The sequence below is a fragment of the Dendrobium catenatum genome, unplaced genomic scaffold (assembly GCF_001605985.2).
Source record: "Dendrobium catenatum unplaced genomic scaffold, ASM160598v2 fragScaff_scaffold_1088, whole genome shotgun sequence".
Lineage (NCBI taxonomy): Eukaryota > Viridiplantae > Streptophyta > Magnoliopsida > Asparagales > Orchidaceae > Dendrobium > Dendrobium catenatum.
Window position 1 is genome coordinate 599544 of NW_021319550.1, and position 19442 is coordinate 618985.

At 40.5% G+C, this 19442-nt stretch overlaps 1 protein-coding gene across 2 annotated transcripts in view; it reads right to left on the reverse strand.

The window, feature by feature from the left end:
* Positions 1-528: 528 nt before the first annotated feature.
* Positions 529-19442, reverse strand: part of LOC110092254 (transmembrane protein 135 homolog) — a 36513-nt gene continuing 17599 nt past the window's right edge. For both annotated transcript variants that reach the window (XM_020816727.2, XM_020816731.2), the window contains 3 exons: positions 17695-17775; positions 1485-1551; positions 529-1402 (listed from right to left, as the gene is read on the reverse strand). In XM_020816727.2, coding sequence (XP_020672386.1) covers positions 1040-1402; positions 1485-1551; positions 17695-17775 — 511 coding nt within the window. In that variant the 3' untranslated portion in view covers positions 529-1039. The remainder of the gene's footprint in view (positions 1403-1484; positions 1552-17694; positions 17776-19442) is intronic.

Genomic DNA, 19442 nt, shown 5'->3' on the forward strand with positions numbered 1-19442 from the left:
TAATTAAATATTATACTATATATTTGTTAAAATAAATCATAAATATCTTATATAATTTAATTACATTTTTTATTTCATAATATTATTTAGTTATATGTGATAAAATAGGAGAGAGGCATGGGCTTATTTGTGATATGTTTGTGAATGAATTTGTTTGATTATCCGAAAATCATCACTACATATGTTCACAAACATACTCATTTGATAGCTTAAAATATCCGCTATAACCAAGAATTTTCTTTTTCATTTTTGCTATAGTTTTATAATATAATTACTATAAAAAATAAGTGAAACAGTATTACAGCTATATATAAAATCTTAACCCGAATCCAGAGATTGAGCATAATTTTCACAATATTATGAATTTAATCTCATTTAATAATAAATTCTATTATTTCTATTCCTCTATCTAGTCTTCAAATTATGTTGTACGAGTAAGATTTGATAAAATTCATAGATAACAGCCGATTCAACACATCAAGCATTAGCAAATAGTAAGCATATGCGAGAGAGAAAACAATCCCAGCAGCTAAAAAATAATATAATCCATAATAAATCAATAGTGGTATATTTATTCAACAACAATACTTTTAAATGCACAAACTTTCACCCTCTTTGGAAGTCTGCCATCAATAAAAAATTCAAATCAATTACTTTTTATTTTTTTTTTTTTGAACAAAAATAAAAAGTGCACTCAAATACGCCTAAGATTTTGCTTTTTGCTCCAAATCAATATATCAATGGACCTACCCGACCAGGTAAGAGCTCTATGCCCACTTTCCCCTTATTTGCTTTCTGGGTTCTACTTACAGAGTTGCAGCAATAAATGACTTGAATTGTATAACATAAATACAGGGCCTTTATCCCTTTCTGTATTTGGTAAAATAGCTTTACCATTTACCAAGCAAGAAGAATAATCACTGGGTGTTGCATTTAGCAGCAACTTTGAATCCGAACGCCGCACGCAATAATTTTTCATTTGGAGAGATTATTACGTGAGACGTCCAAACCGTCCAAAGGCGAATTCGGACGCGCCGTGTCACCCGGATGCACCGGGCCCCGGGTGACGTGGAGCTTCCGGATTCGCCTCCGGAGGAATCCGAACGCCGTACGTAATAATTTTTCGTTCGCAAGGGGAAGCAGGAATACCAAACACCCAATCAAGCACATTCAGGTACTTTGACCTGAAGACCTCCCTCTCCTGGGCATAGCAGTGCATTATGATGGCTGTCGCCAAGCTGAATACAACCACATCAGCTCGCTTCAACCTGGAGGCTTGGGGAAGAAAGCCAGCATCCGCCGCACATGTGAAGAAGCTCTCGATGGCACGAGCAAAGCAGTATAGGGATATCTCTATCCTTCGACTCTTCTTTTCGATTGCTAGTGCCAAGCCAGTCAAGAACTGCAAATGGAGCAAAAGTGTATCATCAAAGGATTCAAGTTTTGCTAAAAAACTGTGCGTATTAATCAAACAGAATATTTACAGTTGATGCTGCAACCAATGGAATGTTGCATCTCTTGAAACTTCTGAAGAGCACGCATGTCCAAGCCCTGTAAGAAGAATATCAACAACAACCTTAAGGCAAATTATCTTTTCAATGTTATTTTAGTTTATTGTTTATAGTTCAAAAGATGGCCCTCATCATAGCGGCGAAGCTCAAATTGGTATTGTAATTAAGACAAACAAAAAAAAAACATAAAGAATGATGTTCTAAAAAAAACCTGGATTTTCTTTAAAAAGTGGAAAACGAAAAGATGATGGTTTGGACGTTGTTCAGTTCAGGTGTATGAAAGAGAGAGAGAGAGAGAGAGAGGTGTCATGAACTTACATGAGAAAGACTTTTGCTATATATATTACCTGAATACAAAGGCTTATGTATAGGATAAAAGACGCCGTTTAAAGGCCAACCAGAACGTGCCGCGTCACTTTTTGCTCGGTACCGGTGCTAGGTACCGCTGGATATATGGTGACGTGACACATTTTGGTTGGCCTCCGGGCCATCCGGTGTGCAGCAGATAGGAGAACAAAGAAGGAAGAAAATAAGGAAAACATTCTCAATTATAACGGGTCCGTTGAATTCAATATTTTCCTGTTAAATCTGCCACACCTTACGTGAGATAAGATTGATCTAGAGAGGTGAAGCCAAGAGGACATAAGGCAACCCAAGTTAGAATATGTGGTAGAACGGATTTAAGAGAAAATTAGTTGGATTCTTACGTATAAAATGGATCCTAAATTGGACAAAAGAAAGTATCCATCAAAGAAGGTCATGTAAATTGAAGCTAGAAAAAAATGTGCATCCCCCATGTGCCCACAACTGACACTTGACCATCTATTTTTGGATGATAATCAAAGTTGACACCGCAGCATGGGCAAAAAAAAAAAAGCTATTTGAAGGGGATCTGGCCCTTAGCTGAAGCCAGTTATACAGTGAGCTTGAGTTTGACCAATGAAGAGCTCCAACAAAAAATTAGTATTGCTTCTATAATAGTTTAACCATTGTGTAGTGATTGTCATGCCATGTTGTCATTTTGATGAGGGCTTATGTTATTTTCATGTTGGTTAGTAATTATTTTAGGATCAAGTGTGCTATTATTGTAATTAGTACATTGAGTGGTCTATTATTGATACCTATAATACACTTATTGTTTGAATCAGTGGATTGAAGGTGTCTTGAAGTTGCACTTTGCATAGGTTATTTAAAGTGGTCGTCAACCTATTAGAGCTCAATCAAGATGTTCGAACAATTGGAAGACTGTCAATGGAGCTCAATGTGGTGTCCGATGGGTCGTAAGTAAGATTACACAAGCCCCAGAATTGCCAACAAGCACCACAGAAAAAGGAAGCATGCTCCACTTTACAAGATGCAACCCCATCCACTACTCTTGCAACCACTATTAACAATTGGAAATAATCACTTGGTGGTGCTATTGTTTAAAATAGTAAAAGAAATATCTAAAATATATAGTTCTGATTAATGAAAATAAGTCCATCTTCTTTGTGTTTTGTATGGCCTGGTGGCTTGGGATTGATTTTTTTTTTTTTTACTTTGTGACCTATTAGAGCCTCAGCATTTTAAACGCCTTCTTGGAGACCTCAGTCTCCCATTGCTCATCTTGAGTTGATTCCTTCTTGGCTTTTTCTTTAGTTAGGGGTGGGTACGGAAGAGGACGTGGCCACCCTGTTGATTCTCTTATGGGATGAACTAGCATATTATCTGACAAGGTGAATTCTCCATTTCTATATTTTCTCTCTAGCCAATTCTTGAAAACGTAGAAATCTTCGATAGGATAGCTAATTACTCAGTGATAAGGGCAATAATTTGGATCGTCAGTGTGATCAAACTCATTGGGTCTATTGCACTTTGACAATTCTAAACCCGCTCTGAGTGCATGCCGAATCAAATTGGTGACGCTTTCCCTCTTGAAAGGATATTCTTTGTTCATTTTTTTGTTTGAGAGTTGGGAACGTTCAATCACCAGTTTCTATTGTTTGTCTTAGGCTTTATCCTCTACCAAGGAAAGTCTGAGGCTTGACATTTCCTCTCAATACCAGCTTTGGCTGATGGTTGGGGTTTACCAGTTGTTTTCCCCCATCTTCTTTAAAAGTAGGTTGTTTTGCTCTATTAATATTGTATGCCACCTACTTTCCCTTATTAGCCCTGAAAGAGAATGTATAGTGGGCTTCACTTTTTCTGGCATCTAGAGCTTTGCCCTTCTTGAATTTATCTGGGTGGTTTTTGGATTTTGACAAATTCAACTTCTCGAACTTTGACACCCTGTCCAGTAAGTCCTGAAATGTGGTGATGGAAGCCATGCACAAGAATGATAACATCTTATGATCGATGTTTCTCATTAGCAACTGAACAGCATGTTCCTCCTCTAGCTGCTACTCAAATTACGCCAACGAGTTATATACTTAGTCACTGACTCGTCTCTTTTCGCTTCTCTAAGGAGAGATCAGCGGTACTTGTCTTTCCGGTTGCACTGGCAAACCTCTTCACGAACAGAATTTCCAATTCTACGAATGTCTTCACAAAATCATTTGGCAGTTCGACATACCATTCAAAAGCAGTCGAAGTTATACTACTAACGAACTATCAAAAGAGTAAGGAATCGATACCCCATGCATTGCCACAAGTGGCCTTGAATTGCACCAAGTGCTTCTTACGGTTATTATTGCCATTGAAAGTGTTGAACTTCGAAACAAAGTACCCCTTTGAATATGGAACTTGATCCTATTCCACCGGGTAGGGTCGACCCTTCCCTATTAACTTCTCCACCTGATCAATAGCTATGACAGCCTTGATCTTCTCGTTGATTATACCCTCTAGCCGTGCAACTGTCACAGGCTTAAAGGCGTTTGCCACAATCTGTGACGTAAGTTGACGGGTTAAATTGTTGATTTTATTACCATCTTTAGGTGTACCCCGCACTCCTGAAACTTGAGGCATATGAAGGTTCGACATATTAGAATGAGTGTTATTTGAGGCGTTGTTGATAGGCGAGGCTGGCATAAGGCCTGCAGCAACAATCCTCTGCATCATAATCGCCATCTGCGCCATCATCTTCACATTTAACTGGGAGATTTCTTTGTCATTTGTCTTCATTTGACGTCGCATTTGTCTTTGCACATCTGCGAGCATCGCGGTGTTGGCGAACAAGGGATTTTCTTCATGTTCCTCCCTCTCTTCCTCTTCCGAGGAGCCTGCACCTTCATATTGATCATACTGTGATAGATCATTGTGTGACATATCAGCACCGGAGGGACCTGCTCCACGATGCCAATGATAGACTCCTAAGAGAGGCGGCTCATCGTCATTGTGCCCCACCATATAGACCACTTCAACATCCATGGTCACTTCATCTTCCTTGTCTTTCTCTTGCATTCAGATTTCCAAGCATCGTCGCCACTGAATCTCTGGTTCATTTCTTAGCAAGAAGATTTTTTCGATCCATGGCCTGCGATCAAAGTTAACATCCTCTTTAGACGGGACCAGTGATGATGGTATCCCCTAGAGGATTCTTAAATGTGACGACTGTCAGGTCGGCCGTCATCATGGACCTTCTTTGGGACTCACTTCTTACAATTTTATTGGTGAGGGCAGATCTTTGGAATGTTATACCATATGTCATGTCCGAGTCTATTTTTCTTTCCTCCACTCTTTCTTTGCGAGGCTTCGGCCACCATATTTTCTTTCTTTTCACCGGAACCTTTCAGCGGTGGATCTCTAAACACGCAATTCATGTGTTACACCCCGATGCTCATCGTACGGAGCTTGTCTCCGTTCCCTTCTCACTACCACAACAGATGGTAGCCTTTCGTTATTTGCCCCTGGCAGCTATTGGGATTTCCTTTTCATTAACCCTTTCTCCTTCACCACCTTCAATACCTTATGTACTTTATGAATAAGGTTTTGGGTTCCCTCCTATGGGGGATTGGAGCTTGGTGTTATTGCTCTCAGAAGGACTATTTCAACTCATCGGTAGAGCTGTTCCTTTCACGCACTTCAAATCAATAAATTTGTTTAGGGTGGGAACACTCACTTCCGACTCTCGTGTTGGCAGTGTGGAGGGATGGACGAGCAGTGGTTGCTGAGCTCGCAACTCCTTTTTTTTCTTTTTTCCTCTACCTTCTTGTAAGCTTTTCTCTCAATGAGGAAGCTTCAACACCGTTCCTTTCAAGTGCAACATGCTTACTTGGTAAGACGGTGGTGTTGGCAATCACAGCAAAAATTCATTGCCCGGCTACGACCCTCTTTATAGCGGGAGTTCCTAGATAGGAGCCTGGGACAACCTTTCAAAAATAGAATCCTCCTATGAGGAAGATCCCTAGCAGTAGATCGCGATGCTGGCAAATGCGCGTGATGTACAGGCACTTCAGTCTCCATGTCGTACACATGTACTTCAGTAATATTAATAACAACAGTAATAATACTAAGAGAGAGGACTTAGAGAAAAGGGGTTGATTTTAAGTGGACTGATTTTGGTGGGCTAATGGGCTGTGTGGCTGTTTTGGGTTAAGGGAAAATGCGAGGATTTGTGAGTGAGCTATTGGTTTGTGTATTGGGCTGTCGGGATTTAGAGGAGATGGAGGGTTGTATGGTAGATAGCAATTTAGTGTGATTGGTTAAATGAGAGAATAAAGAGGCAGCTTGGGAGTTGTGGTTTATATCAATTGCTTGTGAGGTGGAGTGCAAGGGGATTAGCTGGGATGTTTATGTGAGAGGGTGAATCGGCCCTACCTGTTGTTGATGTGGAGCTCAGATTAAGAGAGCAGGAGGTATGGAAGTTGGATTGAAGGCTTGAGGAAGATGTGTTCAAACAGCAACAAGATTTGGTGGTTTGCAGAGAGGAATGGCAGTTGGGTTCAGCACAGGGATGAAGTTGAGTGGAGCATGATCGGGCTTCAAGCTAAAAAGTGAAGAGGGATCAGTGGAGTGAGCCAGAGAGGTAGAGGCAGATGGAGTGTTGTTCGATCGAGTGGAGGAAGCTTAGGGGAATCTGACAGAGTGTGTGCTCAGATCGGGCAACTTGGGACGGAGGGATAGCTGGCGACGGGCTTGCCCGTGGGCTTCAGTCAAATGCTGTATATGGTTGGTTGAAGGCTGCAGGTGGTTCGATTGCACAAGAAAAAGAAGTCGATTGTGGGCTCCGAAAATTCGGACCCGGCCTCCCCGCCGCGCTGATTGTGCTTTTTATTTGGCGAGGGAGTTTTAACAGATAGGTTCCGGGGTAAATTTTGGAAGGCAGATGGGTTTGTAGATAAGACACTACCCAGAGATTTCGCCCTCATTTTGTGAGGACTTTATGATATGAGTTCTGGTTTCCTATAGGCGCAAGCCCCTGTAGTTAATTACCTCTCCCGATCACGAGAGAGAACTTTCGATTAAGGCTAGTCGTCAATCAAATACGTAGAATATGTGGTATCTGGCATATAGTAGCAGTATAGATTTGAAAATTGGAAAAGGTTTGAAGTATTTGGATATTTGGAAAGATCTAATATTTAAAATAGAAATTTTCACCATCTAGCACTTAAAGCGGATGGCGGGGGAATGGATGATGGGCCCGATCAAGATCCCATGGTTCCGTCGTCCCGGGCCATCGTGGTCCCTGGTCTACTTAGTCAGAGGAGGTAGTCGACCCAACCTGACAGAAGGATCCTTGTCGGCAGCCATGGGTTGCTTCGTCCAAGGGTACCTTGTAGACCGGGGGTGAATGTTTGTATAAGGGGACAAATTTTAATCCACCTTAGCTGACAGAGGGCTTTGTGCCCTATCGCTCATATCCTATTGATTCATATCTCAAGGATTTAACGCCATTAAGGAGCGTATTGGCTCTGGCCATAACCGCTATCTGTGGTGCCATTTGGCGGCAAAACCACTCGGTTCAGAGGGCCCCGGGTCATAATCGTTTATCCTACGGTGCCATTTGAAGGCAAAACCGTCGGTTAGAGGACACATACCACTTCCTTACTGGCAGAAGTCTTTTTGAGAATGGATCCTAGTAATATTTTTGACTAGGCATTTAGCTCTTTTGTGAGCTGAGGTAAATTTTGATTTATCCACCCCGGCAAACTGTTGTGGAGGGTGGATGAATTTTGCTTTAAGCGTTATTGATGGATTTATTTCAGTTTTAAATATCTTGAAAATTTTGGGATTTTCTGGAGTTTAGAATTCGAGTGAACTTTTGGGAGGCATTTGAAAAATATTTGGGAACCCCTCCGGTTGAGATCTGCATTCAACACGGCCATCATCGGGGTGTTTGGGGGTCATTTCTCTTTATGGATTGAACATTGTCAACTCTATCGGGCTGTCGACAGAGGATCAGGTTTCGTAGGATTTATGCCCTTGATAGTGAATTCTCTTGATTGTAGGCATTGAAGGTCTAACATGAACGTATTAAGATAAATATAACGGTCGTCACAACCGTATATTTGTTCGTTGGTTCGAACCCTATCGACTTCTATTGTCCCGTATAGAAGGATCGGTTTCGAACTTGAATTCACTTGTCAACCCGCGCAGCATCACTAGACGTCACGTGTGTATCAATAACACGCTCGCCGGGGCCCATGCGAGTGTTTGGGGGAATTTTATAATTGAACCCTGTCCACTCCTTTTATCTGCATAGGAGAATCGGGTTCAAATTTAATAACCCGTGCAGCATCCCTAGACGCCACGTGTGTATCAATAACACGCTCGCTGGGGCCCATGCGGGTGTTTGGGGGTATTTTATAATTGAGCCATGTCCACTCCTTTTATCTGCTTAGGAGGATCGGGTTCAAATTTAATAACCCGCGCAGCGTCCATAGACGTCACATGTGTACCAATAACACGCTCACCGGGGCCCATGCGGGTATTTGATTACATTTACCCCTTTTAGTGTGCCTATGTGTATACAAACTATTGTGAACGTGCGGGGTATTCTTGAAATAGACGCTTTCTATCTGCTTGTATGAATGTTACAGATCCGGTGGCATGGCGATGTAGTTTCTGAATTGAGTTGTTCGCCGCTTTGTACAGGTAGACTGTCGTGTACTACTCGTCGCTTTCTGCAAGTGGATCGTAGTGCACTAACTAATCTCCTGTTTTATTGTAGATGCTCGCATCCATTGTAGTTCTTTGGCATTTATTCTTAGGTTGTATGTAATATTCGTAGTGGAGCGCCAGTAGAAGCTCGTGGGAGCTTGTATCTGTCGTATTCTTTATGCACTTTGTTGTAGTATCTGGCTCACGTAGTACATCCGCCACTGCTGTATGTAGGTAGATAGATGTTTTCCTTCACATACTGGAATTGACTTCAGGATACTGCATTTACTGAAGTCTTTCTGCATCTACCCATCAGTGGCCGACATGTGGCACGTACATTTGTCTTTGTAGAAAGATCGAATGTGTCGAAGATCTTTTGTGTAGGAGTTCGTATTGTTGCTTGTGAGTGAACCGACATTTCACTTCTATTTGGGATTTTAATGAATGACCTTCATTCATTCATTGGCCTCTTTATTTGCAAGGGATACATGTCTTCTACGACGACCTCCTGGAAGTATTTTGTAGAAGATCCATTGTTTCTGCATCGAATCCACCATTTCACCAATCTCGGGTGGTATTGATGTATTTGCACTTGTTTGTGGGGGCGAATCCTCCATTATTGGTCTCCCGTATTGCCATCTTAATCAACAGGCATTGTAGGGACTGTTGTAGAAATTCTTACATCTTTCATGTGCATCGGGACTTCATCTCCCACATGCAATTTGTTGTTAGCTTGGACGACCGTGCATTTGGACTTTGATTTGTTCATTTATCCAAAGCCCCGTCCTACGCATTCCATCGGACCCGAGTTCAAGGTTCAATTCATGTTTGAGTCATGTATGTTGTTCAAGTTGGAGTTCTATCAAGTCCACAAGCTCAATATGCGAGCTCAAGTTCTATGTCCCCTGCGGTCCTTTGAGTTCAATTGCATGTCAAATCCACAAGCTCAATATGTGAGCTCAAGTTCTATGTCCCCTGCGATCCTTTGAGTTCAATTGCATGTTTATTTTCATTTGGATTTGATCCCAATTTGATTTTATTCTATTTGAGTTTGAGCTTTAGGAATCATTTATGTTTTGTTCAGGTCCTCTGCTCATGTTCAATCAAGTTCGACGGTCCACAAGTCCTCTGTTCTTGTTCATTTGAGTGCAGGTTCTTGTTCTTTTGAGTTCAAACAAGTCCGAGTGTGATCGTACATTCACCCGAAATTTCCGCAGCCTCCCGGCGTCTCCCCCGTTTAGGGGAAAACTACGAGAAACTGGGTTTTTCCCACCACGCGCAATAAAGGCGTGTATGGTAAGTGTCCTCTGACAAGGACACCGCGGCCGTGATTTTTTTTGTTCCTCCCACCGCGTGCAATAAAGGCGTGTATGGGGTCTTTAACGGTACCTGTTTAAATGACACAATTTGCTTTCCCCCCGCTCGGGGGTACTTATAAGTAACCCCGCCTCGTCGTAGGTGCCGCAACGGGTCCCTTCCCACCACGCGCAATAAAAGCGTGTATAGGCGGTTTTCCGGTGCGCCACGAACGCCGAAGTAGAGTTTAGGCGATTGCTCGCTTCGTCGTAAGCATCAGACCGGCGTCCCATCCCACCACGCGCAATAAGGGCGTGTATAGGAGTTTTTCCAGTCTGCTGCAAACAACGACGCGAGAATCTGAGTTTAGAGAGTTCGTACCTTCGCGGGCTTTGACAGTGCCTGCTAAAAAATGCACAGTTTGCTTTCCCCCAGCTCGGGGGTACTTATGAGTGACCCCGCATCGCCGTAGGTGCTTCACCGGGGTCCCTTCCCACCATGTGCAATAAAGACATGTATAGGCGGTTTTCCGGTGCGCCACGAACGACGAAGTAGAGTTTAGGCGATTCCCGCCTCGTCGTAGGCGTCGGACCGGGGTCCCATCCCACCACGCGCAATAAAAGCGTGTATAGGCGATTTTCCGGTCCACCGCACACAACGGAAACGAGAATCTGAGTTTAGAGAATGCATACCTTCATGGGGTTTGACGATGTTGGCTCAAGGATCGAGGGAGATAAGAGAAGCATATTGTTTAATTATAATTAACATGAATTAATTAAGATTAATTAATTAATTATTTTTAATTAGTCATTTATAAATAATTATAACCAATTAAAATAATTAATTAAAATTCATTAAAATTAATCAAAATGATAAGTTATAATTAATTTAATATTAATTATAACTTATTAATTAATTTCAATAAATAATAATTAATTTAGAAATATAACTAATTACAAATAATTATCATAATTAATTATAATTAATTAATATAATTATAATCAAAATTATATTATATAAAACAAAACTAACTCAAATCCCTCAACTCGGCGGATTATCGGGATTTGGCCGAACAAGCGTGCGGCAGGGGGGGAGTTACCTACACAGCAGCGAGCTCCTGTTGTAGCTTCCGATCAGAGACGAGGTTCGGCCGGGGAACAGAGGAGGAGATCGGCTTCAGGTATGGGCTTCGACTCTCTCTCTCTCTCTCTCTCTCTCTCTCTGTGAGATCGAACGAAGCCAAGGGATCGGGAGGAGGTCGGGGCTTCGACGTCGGCTGAGAGGGAGGAGTTCGGGATCGAGCGTGGAAGAGCAGCGATCGTGAGTGTAGTGAACGGGAGAAGAGAAGCAGCGATCATTTTATAGACTCGATTCGGGATGCGATCGAGGCTGTCTACTGGCTTTAGGAAAGATTTTACGGAGAAATGACTGTTTCGGTGCCGAACTCAGCAAGATTCGCGGCTGGTTTTGTGGATCCAATGGGTAAGATGTATGCACGTTAGATTTTGGCTTCCTCTTTCTTTTTGTTCTTTTGTGTATAAGATGCAGGTCAACATCGATCCTATAGGGGATCTAGTCAGAAGCTGGGACTTATAGGAGATAGGGATCGACTTATGAGGTGGAGTGCTCGGCTTACAGATAGAAGATTTGTAGGAGTTTGGGTGGAGTTGCGGCTGTGAAGAGAATTGGAGAGAGGGAAGAAGTGGAGTTGTGGCTGCTGCTGTGAGGAGAATAGTTGGACGGCCAAACTACATGGTAGATCGATAGGATTGTGAGGCCTAAATCGGACGAATTGTTTGGTGACTTGAGGGATCGACATGAAAAGTTCGACAGCAACTGAATTGGGTGAGGATCGATCGACGAGAATCAGTCGCTTGCAGACGGAGGGGGCTTGATCTGGGTTTGCGATTTATTGGAGTCGAACGTCAACTGTGAAAGAGGAGATCTAGCTGTGGAGGAAGGAATTCAAAGTAGAGGATCTTTTTAGCATGGAACCAAAGGAAGCGAGCTTCCTTATTATTTTATCAGCGAGAGCGGGACTGGATCGAGGCGGACAAATTGTGCAGGATTTGAGCAGGATATTTGACATAGAGATGGGCATTTGACACTAAATTGCAAGGTATGGGCTGCCGAATAACAGAGGATTTGAGTGGGATTTGAGCATGGTAGTAGGGATAGGATGCATTTTTTTATTTTAATTATAATAATAATACTAATTATAATAATAATACTAATTATAATAATAATACTATTAATATTATTAAACAGCCGAAAATATAATGGAATAGAATTTATCTTGATCTGCATGCTTTTTCCTCAAAATATACGTGTTGTCGCCTCAGGATGTAAGACCCAAAATTCAAGTATAAAGAATGTAAATTTATTTAATTATACTTTTAAAATTTCATTTGAAGTTTACTAACCACCAGTTGTTAAATTAAGGCTAATTGTAATTAATATAAGTATAATAGTTAAGTAAATAATAGTAAAATTCTAAGTAAAGATGTACTGTTAAGTAATTTACTTTGATAAGCCATAATTCTGTCATAATTCAAAAGCGATGCTTTCTCTAAAAGTGTAAATAAGATAGCAATTCACGGCAGCCATGTGATTTGGAAATGGATTTTTCCATTGGATAAGTATTAAATAAAAGTAGATATATCTCTATTCCTGAAAGGTGTTACTAAAGGATGTGAGGATAAAAGCAGTTACGTAAGCGTGTGGGCCCATTCTCATTTCTTCTTATGTTTGAAGTATGCAAGCCAACAGAGATATTTTCTCTGTTCTGTTCCACGCAAAGCCAATGAAGGAGTTTGGCACAGTGTTCTTCACTATATTCGGTACAGTGCTTCTGAGATTAGCGGCATAATGAATGGCTGTATGGTTCGGCTGCTATAGAGGAAGATTTTGGCATTTTTGGCTTGAGGGAATTCTGTGAAAGCAGTGCAAATTCAAATAACTGTGCAGTGAAGTGCGTGTGAGGAAAATTCTGTGAAGTATAAAATTTAGTTGATGTAAGTGTATAAACTATTTGAGGAAACTGTTGGTTGAAAGAAAGCTCAGAGAAAAGTTAGGTGAGTATTTTTGTATTTTAATTTAGTGGTCAGCATTAACTTTCAAAATGAGTATATCATTGTTACCTTGAATGTAGGAATTACCTAAATTTATGCAGAAAAGAGGATTTGAAGTGACTTACAATCGTCGAAGAATACATAATAGGGAATTGGAGGAGACGACTGAGAAAGGAGTTAAGTAATGCAATTTAAAGTCTAAAGAAAACTATTATAAATTTGATATTGCATGAATTTAAGAAAAATAAGCACTACTAGTTAGTTTCCTTTTTCTTAAGGATATTCATAGTCAAGTTTCCAAGTATGATTAACCCCTTACATAAATTACTTATTTGAGTTTAAATTAAAGTTTATTATGTCGATTTAAACATGTTCCTTATTGATATTGTTTTGGAAAGAGATCCTTTTCTTTACTTATTATGCGCATATTCAAGTTATATAATGAATGAATAGAAATCTTGCAGTAAGTCTAGTATATAATGAATATGAAAGATGTACTAAATATCAATTTAAAAGTGAAGTTTGGCTAAAGATTTATGTATAACTTACCAATGCAGATGAGGCAAAAGAGTCCCCATATATTAAACTGTTTGATAAGTGGGGCAAAAGGGACCCCAAGAAAATGAAACCTGCAAAGCAGATGGGGCAAAAGGGACCTCAAAGAGGCAAAAGGGACTTCTATGTAATTCAATGGCGATAATGCCAGGTTTACCTGAGCTCCATTGAATATGTTTATGAATGAGTAGCCAAATTTTTTTAATGAGTAAAATTGATATTCAGAATTGATGTACGAAGAATTTCTGGGTAATGTCAAATGAGAATGTATGAAATTTGCTCTAGTATTTATATTTTCAATATTCTGAATTTTATAATTATATAATTTAAATGTTAGTTCAAATTGCATCACTTGTGGAGTCTCATAGCTCACCAGTAGTTTATTACTGACTGTTGTTACAGGAAAGTGAAAGGAAAAGATGGAAGAAGACTAATCTGCAAGTATTTACATTTTATGTTAATGTTTATTCTATGTTTGAAGTCTACTTTTGAGGTTAGTAAGCAGTTTACATGTTGTACTATTTTAAGATTTGTTTGGTTTCCTTAGTGACTCTGTAAATGTGTTTATTGAAGTTTTAATTTGGAAGATGCTTCCGTTGATGTATAAATGAACTTATGGTTTGATGTTTTACATGAACTTCTAAAAAGAAAAGTTGTATTAAATGTTTTGAAAGGATAAATGATTATGTGATGCAGGTTATACTCAATGGTACTATTTAGAGGTACTGTGGGGTGTTACACAGGACCCGCGTGAATTTCCCCGCTCAAATTTCATTGAACAGAATTATAGTCAATTTTCGATGACTCGGATGTTCCAAACGGAACAACGGAGTTTGTTTTGCGATTGAATGTCGTTTGGGCAACATCGTGCATCAATTTTGGGTGTCGGATGCTGATTTCGACAGTTTTCGCCCGATTTGACTGCGAGGGGCTCCCTCATAGGCAAATTCAACGCTTTTATTTCAACGGCATAGTCTGTTTGGCAATCGAATGTCGTTTGACCATTTAAGTGACGCGTCACGGCCGCCGACCATCACTTGAGTTGCCAATTTCAATACAGTCGGAAGCTGGGGCTTACAGGAGATAGGGATCGGCTTATGAGGTGGAGTGCTCGACTTGCAGACATAAGGGCTATAGGAGTTTGGGTGGAGTTGCGGCTGTGAAGATAATGGGAGGGAGGGAAGAAGTGGAGATGCGGCTGCTGCTATAAGGAGAATAATTCGACAGCAGGACTACATGGTAGATTGGCATGATCGTTAGGCCTAGATCGGACGAATTGTTTGGTGGCTTGAGGGCTCGGCGTGAAAAGTTCGATCGGGACTGGATTGGGTGAGGATCGATCGATGAGAGTCAGTCTCTTGCAGACGGAGGGGGGTCGATCTGGGTTTGTGATTTATTGTAGTCGAACGTCGTATGTTAGAGAGGAGATCAGGCTGTGGAGGAAGGAATTCAAAGCAAAGCATTTTTTTTAGCGTGGAATCGAAGGAAATGAAGGAAGCGAGCTTCATTATCATTTTATTAGCGAGAGTGGGATTTGATCAAGGTGGACAAATTGTGCAAGATTTGAGTAGAATATTTGACAGAGATGGGACAGTTCGGCACCGAATTGCAGGGGATGGGCTGCCAAATAACAGAGGATTTGAGTGGGATTTGAGCATGGTAGTAGGGATAGGATGCATTTTTTTATTTTAATTTTAATAATAATACTAATAATAATAGTAATAAACAACCAAAAATACAACAAAACATAATTTATCTCGATCTGCGCGATTTTTCTGGTAAATGTGCCGTCGCCTCAAGATCCGCGTGGATTTCCCCGCTCGAATTTCATTGAGCAAAATTATAGTCAATTTTTTATGACTCAGATATTTCGAACGGAACAACAAGTCCGTTTTGCGATTGAACGTCGTTTGGGCAACATTGCGCATCAATTTTGGGTGTCGGATGCTGATTTTGACAGTTTTCATCCGATTTGACTGCGAGGGGAACCCTCTTAGGCAAAATTCAACGCTCTGATCTCTTGACGAAAGAAGGTCGTTTGACAATTTAAGTGATGTGTCGCAGCCGCCGACTGTCACCTGAGTTGCCAATTTCAATCCAGACAGAAGGTGGGGCTTACGGTAGATAGGGATCGGCTTATGAGGTGGAGTGTTCGGCTTGCAGATAGAAGGGCTATAGGAGTTTGGGTGGAGTTGCGGCTTTGAAGAGAATGGGAGAGAGGGAAGAAGTGGAGATGCAGTTGCTGTTGTTAGGAGGAGAATAGTTTGACAGCGGGACTACAGGGTAGATCGAAGGGATGATGAGGCCTAGATTGGACGAATTGTTTGGTGGCTTGAGGGCTCGGCTTGAAAAGTTCGACCGGGACTGGATTGGGTGAGAATCGATCGACGAGAGTCAGTCGCTTGCAGACGAAGGGGGTAGATTTGGGTTTGCGATTTATTGGAGTCGAACGTCGGATGTGAGAAAGGAGATTATGCTGTTGTGGAGGAAGGAATTCGAAGCAGATCTTTTTTGAGCGTGGAACCTAAGGAAATGAAGGAAGCGAGCTTCGTTATCATTTTATCAGCAAGAGCGGGACTCGATCGAGGCGGACAAATAGCTCAAGATTTGAGCAGGATATCCGGCAAAAAGACGGGACAGTTCAACGCCAAATTGGAAGGGATTGACTACCAAATAACAGAGGATTTGAGCATGGTAGTAGGGATAGGATGCATTTTTTTATTTTAATTTTTATAATAATACTAATACTAATAATAGTAATAGTATTATTATTATTATTATTATTATTAAACAAAAAATACAACATAATAGAATTTATCTCGATCCACGCACTTTTTCCTCAAAATATGTGCGTCTTCACCTCGGGATCCACCTCAATTTTGCCAGCGCAATTTTCATTGAGCAAAATTATAGTAAATTTTAGGTTGACTTAGATGTTTCAAACGAAACGGCGAAGTCTGTTTTGCGATCGAATGTCGTTTGAGCAACGTTGTACGTCAATTTTGGGTGTATGTTGCCGATTTTAACAATTTCCGGCCGATTTGACTGCAATGGGCTCCCTCTTAGGCAAATACAACCCTCTGATCGCAACGGCGCAGTCCGTTTGGCGATCGGAGGTCATTTGACCATTCAAGTAATGCATCGCTCCTACCGACCGTCACTTGAGTTGCCAAATTCAATCCCTTTGCTCGAGCTGTAGCAGTAGTTGCTATTTTAATGAGGCCAGCTAGGAATTGGTGTGGGCAGGCTAGCGATTACACGGTAGGAGCACAGGAATATAACAGAAGATGAGTAAACATACTGGACAGAGGCGCTATATAGCCTCTGTAGGTGGCTCTAGGTTTTGATGACCTTGGTTAAGTGGGCTGGCCTAATGTTGTATAAGTGTAGTTGTATGGAGGTTGGGCCGTGTGGAGAAAGCCTGAAGAGGTGTTGGGCTTTTTGTAGATGGAGAGGATTACTGGAGAGTAGATTGATACGTTGACCAACGGGTTTTGATCTTGGGCAGAGTAATTAGAGGCAATGTCGCAACAGGTTTGTAACTAATACACTAGGTGTTCTCGGCAAAGCTGCAACAAGGCTCCCCCTAAGCTTTAGGGGGTGAAGTTTGCGGTGCTAGAGCCTAGAGTAAAAAGCTGTTGTATGCCAAATTCTCTATTTTGCAGAGAAAGCAGTGGATGACCGGGCCACAACAGGTAACGTGAAGAAGTTGCAGGTAATTTCGAATATTGAAAAGAAGCCTTTGCCGTTAGGATGTTATTTTAATCTAGCAAGGTGGTGTGAGTTAATTGGATGTTGCTTTAATTGAGAGGTCTAAAATCAAATCACCGGGTTTAACGTGGTATCACTGATCCAACTGGGGAGAGACCCAAAGCCAACTTAAGTATGTGTGCGATGATTGAACTCGAATGCAATAGAAATGAGATCAACATATATATTACAGTAAATCATCTTTCTAATATGGCACTCCTACAACAACAATATTTATTGAAAAAGTTGTACCCTGCCTTTTTTCTTAAAAACCTTGAAATAAAACATATTTACCACATGATAAGAACATGCTTATCATTCATACTATTAACAGGCTGGCCTAATTTATCAGTAGGAACCTAATCATCCATCCATCAATGAACTTAAATAAGTTGGTATGCTGTAAAATAAAAGAACGGCATATATAATTACAAAACTGTTTCATTTAAACAATCCAATCAAAAGCATGATATAAATCAAGAATCAAAACTAACCAGGCTGATGCACAGTATACAGAGAGAAACAAGCTTGATTTTGCAGTACCAATAAGACTCTTTGCTAGGATGGTGTAAGGCCTGTGAAGCATAGTAAAGTTGTTAAGACATGCATTTTTGCTAGAAGTCAAGCTCCCCTAAAGAACAATAGATAAAAATTTATAAAAGAATGAAGCAGAACATTGCTAGAAAATTTAAAAAAACAAGTCAATGTTGGCAATGACATGCTGAGGCGTACAAAATAATCATTGCTCTCGTCAGGAAAGGAATTGCTTCCCAAGTGCATTCACCATAATCTTAAGCTGTATATGTGATACAGCGTGGGGGATTCCTGTTAGGTGTTCGCAGAATTCGAAGTTGCGGAATTAAAAAATTTTCAAAACCAAAGCACAACCTAGCAAAGCCTTAAAAAACACGTCGCAATTCACAACACACAAAAGTGGATACAGCAAATCTTTCAACTCCCATGCTACTTCTACCTTTGTGTGGCTGTCGCTCCTGCTTCTTCCAAATGGTCATCTTATAGGGGGATTCTTCTACAACTTACAAAACATTTTTTGTTGGAATGCCGAAAGACCATAGCATATGCAAGGAGTTCGGTGGATTTGATCGAAGATCCAAGATCGTTAGTAGGAATATTGTAATTATATCAAGGAGTTCGGTGGATTTGATCCTTGTCTGTTTCGGATCTTCTGAGAATATACCATAGCTAAAGCCAGTTCCTACTCATTTTGAAAGGGAGTTTACTATTTATTTATTTCTAATTTGACGATTATAGATACTAATATGATGTATGTACAGAAAATAGTTTGATGATGACTATGATGGGCAAATCCTTAACTTTCTAGAGACAATTCCTTCTTCCAAATGATCTTATTAGCGGGCTGCTTCTTCTTACGACCATCAAAACACTTTTTGTTAGGAAATCAAGCGACTGTAGCGTCTGTGGATTTTCTTATGGCTCAAGATTCCAGGTACTTTGCAGGAATTTTGAGATTGTAGCAATTTGTTGGGCGGGTTTGATCCTTCATCTTTTTCTACTCTTTTGAGAATTCATCATAGCCTCCTGTTTGCAAAAGGTAACCTCTTAGTGTTTTATTTTCCATTAATTTGGTGATAATAAATAGATATTTCAAGCATGTACATAAAATAGTTCCACCCATAATAGAATTTCATTTTAGATGTGCAAATTCTTCTCGTTTTAAGAGTCAGTCCTTTGATGGAGTTTGAGGCAGAAATTTCAGTAGGGGCATCTTTTTTCATCCACTGGGCAAGGGCCTACGAAATCAGGCTCCTCTTCGATATTTCAGCAATAAGCTGGCCTATCTCTTGCTTCAATTTGTAGGGTTATAAGTCAACCCCACAGTCTATCCTAGTCATTTAGGTTAAAGTGGGTCATCTCCATGTACAAACATACGGTTTGCTTTTCTAGTCACTTTCTATTTTCTTTCTTTTCTTCTCAGCTTTCTTCTCCTACATTTTCATTATCATTTGAAAGTGATTTTGCAAAGTCAAATTTGCTCAAATTTAGATTTCTTTTGCTTTTGTAAAATTTTAATTGTGTGCATGACTTTGGTGATCTTGTAGTTATAATTTTTAGCGGACAAGATCTTTCACTTGAGTTGGCTTTTATCATTTATTTGATTATAATTGGGGGTAGTAAATTTATGCCATGGATTAATAAAATGTATCTGACAAATTCTACTGTTCGTTATATTACCGTTTGTATTGCAGGTCAGATTTGCATT